The 11,069-nt window shown below is 33.7% G+C and overlaps 1 protein-coding gene across 1 annotated transcript; it reads right to left on the bottom strand.

The window, feature by feature from the left end:
- Positions 1-1,306: 1,306 nt before the first annotated feature.
- LOC149803032 (uncharacterized) lies at positions 1,307-2,884 on the bottom strand. Its single transcript, XM_089951333.1, has one exon. The coding sequence runs from the start codon at positions 2,806-2,808 to the stop codon at positions 1,861-1,863; it is 948 nt and encodes a 315-aa protein (XP_089807459.1). The 5' UTR covers positions 2,809-2,884; the 3' UTR covers positions 1,307-1,860.
- Between the last annotated feature and the right edge of the window lie 8,185 nt (positions 2,885-11,069).

Genomic DNA, 11,069 nt, shown 5'->3' with positions numbered 1-11,069 from the left:
AAAAACACCGATGTTATTTACGTAACTCAGCGATACACACAGATTCCAAAAGTTATCAGAGATAATTGCAATATTTTAGCGGTATTTAACGGCGTAGATACACATACGTTACGAAACATTCATCAAACTTGGTGTAACGGTGACATGGACATAAATATGTTCAAGAATTTATTTAGCCGTGCTCAGTCAACTCCACATGGATTCATCACGATAAATTCGCACGATCCACGGTGTAGATATCGAATTGGTCTTGATCAAATATTTTAAAATGTGCGCCATTTTGTTTCAAAATCTATTTGCCTCCGCGATATGTTTTTTATGTATTCGCCATATGCATGCCAGTCTGTTAATATCGAAAAATGACCCTCGTAGCAGCCTTCAGAAATGAAAACAAAGGCTTCCTATAAAATTATTCCTGTAGAAGGTTTTATTTTGGTTGGAAAACCTGGTCTGTGATTCTCTTCTGCTGCTATATGGGTGATGTCAAATTTGTTTCCAAACGTTTTCGACTTTGTCATTTTCTAGTGAAGTTTTAGAAACAAAAAAAATTGGTTGTTTAAGTAACAGTTGATTAAATATTTGTAATCTAGGTACTCTTGTCAGTTCAAATTAATTCCATTGTGTAGTTTCTGCTGTGTTATTTGGAAGTCACATGGCCAAAATACATTGGGTTGATATTGGGGCTGACCTTGGTTGCAACTATTGTCTGACGACTTGAATAACCTGTATGTATCCTCTGCTTCTTCTAATTGTGTTCTTATGTCCAGGAGTGTAAGTTGTAGCTAGAATGTTTGCATAGCATTTGAGCTCTGAACATTGTAGGTCCAGTCTTCATGACAATTAGAACGCAATTTTCCATTGGAATAATTCACATCTAGGTCAAGTTTAAACATGTTTAAAAAGTGATTTGATATTTAAAAAAATAATTCATCTCTGTTTTATGTCAGTCTGTGATAATCCATTTCGATCAGAACTTACAGTTGTTTTCAGATATCATCCGTTAGGAATTGTTTTTTTTTAAAAATAAATATTCATTGGAATTACTAAAGTGCTCATTCACTTTGGACTAAAACACAACTTTGGATGAAAGACATTCTGGACTGCATTATTGTGATATATCAGGATAGTCAATATAATTGGAATTATTAGGAAGATTCTATATTTTTGGACTTGTGAAAAGATATTTTGCATTATTTGGGATTTAGCATTATTTGGGATTTAATTCACAATACTGTAAGTGTCTCTTGAATTTTCACTTTGTACTGTAGAGAAATAAATTGCTTGTTGATTTCACTTAAATTGTTGATTTCACTTTTTTCTGTTACATAATTTATAACCTAGAGTCATAACAAGTGGCAATTATTTCACTGCTAGACTTTAGTGTACACTAAAAGTTATTTGACATGGGTAGAAAAATTCATTATATGCATGAGAAAGAAAATATACATTAGTAAGACATAAATATAAAACGAAAGAAGTGAAGCTAATTATTAAATCAGCTTAGAAAACTGACCTTGCTTTCCATCCAAAGGCACTCCCACCTACCTATCTATATATATTTAAACATACATATATATTTTAAATGAATACACACACATAGATACATACATACATACATGCATACATACTCTTTTTTTTTTGTAGCAAGAGCTGTGAATAAAATTTTGTGATACTTCAGAAAAATGGTGCATGATCAACGATCACTTATTAATGTAATTTCAAAGGCGATGGCTTCAAAGAAGAAATATTGAAAGACCAAGGAAAGTACAAATAACTGGAGGGAAAATAACAGTGAAAATATACATAATTTAGTACCCTTCGGTGATTTAAATAAGCGATGAGCGAGTCATTTTTTTTCTCTCACTCCGATAGTTTTCCTCTTGAACAGCATTCGATCCTCTTTAATAGGTTTCTGAGTTCCCAAGCCCCATTTTTCTCACGGTTTACTTCTAGGTCCTTCATGTGAACTCGCCCGTTGCCCGACCCAGACGGGCAAATATATCCACGATGAACATCACAATGAATCTCGTCTTGAATGTTATTGGAATTGTTGAGGCATGCACTAGCTTGTGCACTTTGCTTTTCCGCTTCCTTCTTTTTCACCATGTGATTCTTGGTCTGCACGCTGACTCCCTCTTTAATTTGCACTTTGTTTCCTTCCACCTGTAATGCTGGGTAGAAACCTTTCCTGTAATACACATCAAAATCAGAGGAGTCAGCTTTAAAATTAGTCAGGTCGATAGTTTGGGAATATATTGACGTGATGCTTGAGGAACTACGTATGGACGTGATATCCACAAATGTTGAACTACTGGAGCCTTCACTTGCATTGGTTACTGAGCTATTATAAACAATTTTGGGAGCTGACTTTCCTTCACTGCGCTTGTCGTCCTCGTTGGTATAGTCTCTTCTGTTATGTGACTCCGCTGGAGAATCAAACGTTTCTGAAAGGGTTTTTATTATTTGTACCCAGTGTTGCCAGACGAAATCCTCACCAGAGCTGGAACATAGCTGAAAGCTCTGAATTCCTTTGAACTTACTTCTAACGCTGATTATTCGATCCCTGTAATTTTGTATACCCAGGGACACCAGGGACAATGGGGTAACCGACACCAATTCATAATCCTGTCGTATGTGGGCCAGTTCAACTCGAGCAAGGACAAAGGTCACAGTAGTGATCCCTGCCTTAACCAGGTGGATCGCTTCCTTGTCTGTTCCGACAAGCTCCACAAACGTTCCCTCTACTCTCATCTCCTCATCAATATTGTATTTGTCTTTCAAAACTGATGCCAGTGACTGTTCTTCCATGAGTAAATAATCTAATAAAAGAAATAACCATCAAAGCTTCAGCAGGATATTCGCTTACCAAATTGTAGCGGTCGAAAGAGCCATAAAGGGGGAACCGGCTTGAACCTAAGATAACAAAAAACAATGATTAAATAGAAAGACTTAGTTTCATAACCGTATCCAGGGTAGACGAGTGAAGAAAAACATTTTATATATATATATATATATATATATATATATATATATATATATATATATATATATATATATATATATATATATATATATATATATATATATATAAAGAGAGAGAGAGAGACTGATAGGGGCAATTACATTATAAATATTACATCTTGTAATGAAACTGCATTGCTGCCAATATGCATATTGTATTGTATTTTTAGGTTACTGCATTTGTATGGGAAAATATGAACGAGTTTTTCGGATGGAATACTGCACGACCTTGGGAGTGAAGTATATCCATCCGACAAAACGAGTTCATATTTCCCCATACAAATGCAGTAATCTTTTTATTATATGCTCATTTTTTTAATCTACCTAAGGCTTAATTATATAAACAAAATAAACTAAAGTTGTTGTTGTTATTGTTGTTGTTGTTGTTGTAGGGTTTAACGCCATTTTTCAGCACACGATAGGCTATACATGGCGGCCATTATTAATGGTGGAGGAAGAACCCGGGAAAATCCCTGAAAGAACCACCGACCCACGAGAAGCTACTGGCAAGCTTTCTCGCTTACCCACATTGGCTGAATTAGAGACTCGAATCCACGCAGAAAGAGGTGAGATGGCAGTGATCCGTAACGGAGAGCGCTTTAGACCACTCGGACACTCGGGGCCCCCAGGAAACAAAGTAACTGAATGTATGCCGTATTCCAACTAAATAACAAGCGCAGATTCATCATTACACAATAACAACATTATTAATGCGCACATAACTCCGCCCAGATAAATTTGAACTTAGTCGCGCGCTAGACATAACTTTTGAAAGAAAACGGCGTTTTTGTCTACTTAAAATTGAAATTTGGAGTCATATTGTGAATGATGCACGTTGCAAAAGCTTTTCCATTTGATCTGGAATTAATAGATTTTGTTGTTTCTGTCGATTCTACGAAATTTCGTGATTATGGACTGGATTCGTTTGTGCAAAATGTACATGAAATGCATCGGAATAAAGCAGCGATGGAGAAGCGTGTTGATATCTGCAAGCGTGTTTCTGTTCTGTCATTGCCTATTTGAAATAATAATGTATAGAAAATATGAAGTCGTTCAACTGCAATTATCAAAAAAAAAAAAACGCTATGCAATTTAATGTTTATTTAATTTTAAGTGCAGTAAGGAGGATGTAATTGCATTTGGAATATAGTCAAAATTACAGTACAATTTCGAAATCTGTAATCAAGCTTGAGAACTCATGTAAGTATATTTTTTGCCATTCTTATTACCAGCTAAAGGAGACAGTTTATGCATTGTAACTTGCATGTTAATTGTAGGTAACCAGGAATTTTATAAAATCTTGCGTCTATCGCCAAAATCCGAAACATTGTATCAAAAAAGTTAACGCGGAATGTAGCAACGCAGTTGGTATGTGGCAGTCCACGAAACATCTGCTTTTCGTTCATTCAGAAACAAATTTAATCAACCAAAACGTAAAGCGTCTGTTACATGAGTGTACCTGATTTGTTTACAAAGTAGTTCGTAATACAGTACACCATTGGGCACACGTGTCCTGCACGTGAGTGCAATATGAAGGTGTGCAATATCGTACAATACTGAACGATTCTATCAATGTAAAGTTAACGGAGAAAAAAATGAGCATATAATAATACGTTTTGTAATTAAATGACATTGATGATCATATGCATATTACATTGTAAGAGGTTTGTAATGGTGTGAAGTTGATGTAGATGTGCATACAGTATTATATTGCGTCTACTAATGCAGTTACACAGAGGGCTATATGTATAGGACATTGTATTACGTTTTGTAATTAAGTTAAATTGCTCTCAGTAGGCATATTACATTTTGTAACTGAGTTAAATTGCTACTATTATGTATATTACATTGTATTATGTTCTATAATGGAATTACATTGATGCTAATTTGCATCGTACATTATATTGCCTGTTATAATTGAGTTACAATATGTCAAGATGCGTAGTATAGGTTATTTCCAATTGTAGTGTAGCTATGTTGATGCCACTATACCTTTTAAGACTCGTTTAACAAGCACAAACAGTAAAAACAAATAAAGAAAGAAGAAATGAAGGAATACAAAGAAAAAATCAGCCGAGAAATACCAATGAAAATTAAAAGAGATAGAACCCATCATCTGTTCATGTCATGCCATGTTTATGCAGGTTTCTAGATTAAAGGCCACACTCACAGATAAAGATCAGCTGTCCCAAATAGACAACCATCTCTGTCAATTTTATTATTTTTTATTCGATACGAATCATTATGAAATTCTTTAATACATGTCTTAAAATTACAACCTTATCTTGAGGTAATCAAGTTTTTGAAAATTATTTTTTACTCTCATGATACACAAGAGCAAAATCTCTTTGGATCTTATACGTAAAATAGTTATTATTGTATTAAAATCACTATGATTGTATTATTGCACTAAAATAGCTTTCATTGCATTCAGATAGCTATCATTGCACTAAAATAACGTTTATTACATTCAGATAGCTATTATTGCATTAGAATAGTTATTATTGCATTAAAATTGCTATTATTGCATTAAAATCACTATTATTGCATTAAAATCGCTATTATTGCATTATTGCACTAAAATAGCTTTTATTACATTAAATTAGATGTCATAGCTCTTCATCATTATTATTTTTCCTGTGATCCGATTGCGCTATTGTATTAATCTACTGAATATTGAGATTATTTTATACATACAAAAAATACAATTCAGTAAAATGCAATTTTATATATATATATATATATATATATATATATATATATATATATATATATATATATATATATATATACACATACATACATACATATATATATATATATATATATATATATATATATATATATATATATATATATATATATATATATATATATATATATATATATATATATATATATATATAGTGACAATATAATAATTTTTAACTAATTATTTAATGGCAATAAGAATTTACGAGTAAACAAATTAAACAAATGCCAGAAAACTCTTAAGGGACATGGTTATATTTAAATTGCTAAAGCAGCGGTGGAGGAATTCCTGAAGATTATTAGAATTTATCTAGCGGAAACTTACGCGCGATTAAAAACTTTTCATGCATTAACTTGTTCAGACATTAAAACGTTTGTGTATGTCATAATTGGATTGAAAAGGTAAATCAGGACATACAATATATATATATATATATATATATATATATATATATATATATATATATATATATATATATATATATATATATATATATATATATATATATATATATTCGAATTTTAAAATGTCATTTTAGGACTCTAATTAAAATTAATAACTGATTTATGTTATTAAACTTTCCACGCCAATAATGTCCAAATCATAATTCCGTTTTCTCTTGATCAAAATTGCTAGGAATCGTATATAAAAATTAAAATAGCACAGACTTCTATTTTTGTTTACTAAAGGTTTAGTGAATACTTGCCACTATTCTGTCTACTTTCGTGTACTACTGACAATGTTCAAAAAACTATTGCAAAGTAAACGACGTGACTTTTCTTCATAACAGCAGCTATAGCGACGCCACGCGCAACCCGGTGACATCATCAGTTGAACGTTAGCAACGATACTTCCAAAACTAGGTCATATTGCTGATGACGTTTTCAGTGTATTCATTCTGTAGGGTAGAAAAGAATACATGAATCATTTGCCATAAAATAATGCATACCTCTGTGACAAATTTCAGTAAAAGAAGAAAACAAACAAACGGAAATATTATTTTTGGGCATTAAAAGATAAACAAATCATCAAGGGACCTGTTAAACACTCGTAGATTGGAATAAATGTCATGGTGTTTGTTTTTGTAATCATATCATTATATGTTTTTTATCTTATGGGTGTTGTCTGATGTTGTAAAACGCTTAGAGCTTCTAAAGATTAGACGCTATACAAAGGCCTCGTTATTATTATTATTATTATTATAATTTAGATAATTTAGATAACTGCTTCTTTCCTGTTGTCTATTGTAACTCTGAACAGAAAAAGAAGGAAATGTGTTTTCCTTTCCTTCTGGTATTTTGTACTCGTGTAGTTTAAGAAATCACAGCATCTGTATCATAAATATTCCAGTTCCCTCTGCTGACCCAAACGAGTTTAACACGGATACTATGGTCACTTCTTTTTTCGAGAGAAAAAGTTTGGAGTTTTTATACCCCTTGTTAAAATCGACCACTCTCATATTTTTAAATCAATGGATAAGAAGTCGCGCAGAATACAAATAATTGGGAAGTTTGTATCATTTCATACACGATCTATTAAACTGCAGGAGAAAACGAAACTGAAGAAAAAAAATTGAAACTTTAATTAGCAAGGATTTAACGCAGACTAAGTATAAACTAATAAAAACAAAGAGATCTTAAAAAAATCTATCCTTTTTGGACAAGGGACGGGAATATTTCATTCAGGGAGGCAGGTGGAGGTTAGATATTTCATGTAATGTCAGAATCAGATATCCCTGTATCTTCATAATTCATATTAATTAATTAAAGACTGTAATCTCCAATTTGTAATTGTAACACAGAATTTTTTTTTCTCTCAATAATTATGTACACTTTGCGAACTTTGTGAACTTCTTACCCGAAATCTGCTGTCGCTCTGCCAAATCGGGACTTGCACGTGCAGCCAATTAACACGTATCACTCATTATGATCGGTTCAGAGCTTTTTCACAGAGTGCCAATAACGTCACTGACACTTGTTATCCAAGTCTGAATAATGTTGAATATCCAAAGTGTTATTCAATTCAACTACTCAACTATTGGCATATGTACAAGTTTAAGAACAACAAATATTTGTGTATGTATATATGTACTCATGTACGTATATATGTGTATGAATGCATGTGCGTAATAGTATGTGTGTATACATGCATGTGTGTATCTCGACACCTACCTACCTTTGTGATCATTGGAATGTCATGTCCAGTCTTGGATTTTATTTCTATTGTGATTTTATTTCTAAGGAGAACTCTGTATTTAGTTGATGTGTTGAACTCCATATTTAGTTGAGCTGCATTGAAATTATTTAGCATACGGCTTTAAAGGAGACCAGAAACCAATGGAAATATAGAATAATAATAAAAGTACTATAGCAGAAAACCTTATTCTGAAGTATCATCTGTGACCGTAATGCCAGTTTTTAAATATTGGCCTATCTTCTAGGAGCTGAATTTCCGTGACCTCGTATGCAAAATTTCCGCGCCTATTCGGTTACTTTCGGGATGTGACGTCATAGTAGCGACTCCAGCAGCCCAAGTGGGAGTTGCCTGAGTAAAAGACAATACCGTTTTGCGTTGCTTACGGGTGTAATAGAACATTAAGAAAAGCCTGTTGACATACAAAAAAAATTATTTTCCGAAAGATAAAGGCATAATGAAAGAATGGGTACATTATTACAAACGAGTCGATTTCAAAGCAACACCATACAGCACTATGTGCTCGTTACATTTCTCAAAGGAATGTTACGAGAGGGATTATGAAAAAATAGCAGCTCAAAGATACGCAAATGCTAGGCCTAGACTAACAGTTGGCGCTGTTCCAGACATACCTTTGGACATTTTAAATCCTGGGAAAAGTGTTAAATATGTGAGTTACGAAAATAGGCAGAAAGACGAGTAAGTGACCACAAAATGCAACAATCAATCCACATATCTTTTATCTAAAAACAGCGGTGCTAAAAACAAATCTGATAGCCCGACACCCTGGGCCCCTTCTGGTTTTAGTTCCGGCCCATCCTGTATTCAAAGTGAGGTGCCCGTCAGGCTTGTCGAAACAAAAATTGTTTGCCTGAGGAAACTTTGATTGCGCTGGTGAAATGAGTAAATGTATTTCCAAGATGTTGACATACATGCCTTAACACGGCACAATCTAAATCAAATCACCACTGTCCTAGGTGAAATTTAGATTTGATTTTAATCAAATGGAAGCTTTGCTAAAAATAAGATTCTAAACCTATCGTGTTTCGAGAAAACACAATTTTCAGTAATCTTATAAAAATTAAAAATTTAATAAAAAACGCATTGTATACATGTAGCATGCATAAACGGTAATCTGTAATAATTGGAACTGATATAAAACTATTCTTTGGGCAGTTTAAAAAGCAGCGATTAAAAAAAAAGAGGTCAAAGTTTCACATTAACTTCTGACAATAGAACGGGGGAGGACTATTGACCCCCCCCCCCCCTTGCCCCAATGTGCGACCTCCCATTTGACGTGCCTTTTCTCCCCGTGATACGCCTTATTATTCCCCCATGACAAGCCCCTTTTGTATATTCTGGTCAGTTCTGGCTAAATTGCAAAATAGCTAAAGTTTTGATTTAAGTACGCAAACGATAAAGTAGGTGTGATTAATGAACATAATCCTTATCCTTGCATTAATCTTGTGAAAAGGACTGCCCTTCGGACATACTTCAAAGAAACCATGTTCGACATTGTGTGTATGCGTAAGCACCAGCAACTGATTACCAAGTAAACGATGCTTATTTTGTTGTTACTTACGATGCCATGGACTTCATTTTAACAGTTCAAATCTGCAGTCACAAGTTACCGTACTTGTGGCAACTGTTTTTCTCACGTTTTATGCCCCACCTTATTTCCTTAGGTTTAAGTCTTAATGCATGTAACACTGTTTGCTGAATAAAATATTTATTCAGAATTAGTTCTTTAGGGCCACATATACTGCATGGTATATTTTGTTTTATTCCTTGTAATTTAATCATGATAATTAAACTTTTTATATCCGGTAGAGGAATGTCAGGTGTTAACTGGCCGAGTTTCTTTGGCGGAAATGGAGATGCGATTTTGTTTGCAGAGAAAATTTCAAAGTGACCATTCATTTAAGCTAATTGGTGACAATTTTATTCTTTTAATTTTTTTTAATACTACAGTACTGTTGTAGTTGTTTAAGAGATCTGAAATTTACTTGAATAATGTTTAATTTTCACGTTCTATTTACTGAAGAAGAAAAAAAGAAGAAAAAACTGTCGTATGATATTAATTATTTCGTCCAGTGCCGGTTTATACGTGTGTGCGTGTGATTTGAATTTTTAACGAAGCTTTAACAATTTTTCAGTCATATCGCTACGATGTCTGCAGTGTGGCAGTTTAGACTGGATTGCATACGTTATATTTAAAAATGGTTTGGTGTTGGGTTTTTTTCTTCTGACAAATTAAAATTGACAGACATAATGTAATAATCGGGACTTCGCTGCGCAAAATTGAGAGATATTACGAGATCGGTAGGTAGATGAGGAAATACCCCCAAAATCGGGAGGTTTTTCTCCCGGCTTGAGAGTTGACAGGTATGAACTGTCCGGGCTTGTGGAATTTCATTCAGGACTTTAGTTTATTTAAGTCACCAGCCCGGGGCCTGTGCCTAACAAATTTCTTTTAGCACTTACCAGTACAGTACATAAACTATTATATGAGACTGCAGATTCAACTTTTGAATGTGCAACCCAAATCTGGTCTCCTGTCTGCCTTGCTCGCCAATGTTTATGTTTGTATTCGAGGACTGGCTAGTACAGCGTCACGGTACCACGTGATCTGACGTCTCATCAAAACTCGGAAAAACTCGGCAATTTACGGAATCATGGTATCTTCCACGCAATATAATCACTACCCGCTTACGATATTTAATTTATAAACATTGCAGTCGAATTAAAATCTGTAGAGAATTACATATGTAAAAGGAAAATTTTGATTTCTAGTCTCCCTTAACATTGCCTCAAGTCTATTTTTCTACTTTAAAATTGATACATCTTCCCTGTAGCATGCCAAACTAACCAGCGAATTATTTCAATCATGAGAAACTTGCAAGCATCATTTGTTTTGTTTATCTCGTTCACACTATTGTTCTCTTTTCCTCTGGGCACAATGTCGGTAACATAGTGTTATAATGTCAGATACTTTCTTATATGAGATTTTTCCATATTTTGTCTTTACAGAAAATACGTCTAATGGAGAACAACTAAAGCAGAATAAAGTTCCCAATAATTGTTGATAACTCCATAATGCGGT

The sequence above is a fragment of the Sinohyriopsis cumingii genome, chromosome 3, assembly GCF_028554795.1.
Source record: "Sinohyriopsis cumingii isolate HCF-2022 chromosome 3, ASM2855479v2, whole genome shotgun sequence".
NCBI lineage: Eukaryota > Metazoa > Mollusca > Bivalvia > Unionida > Unionidae > Sinohyriopsis > Sinohyriopsis cumingii.
Note: the sequence above shows the minus strand (reverse complement) of the source record. Positions and strands in the feature narration are given on the sequence as shown.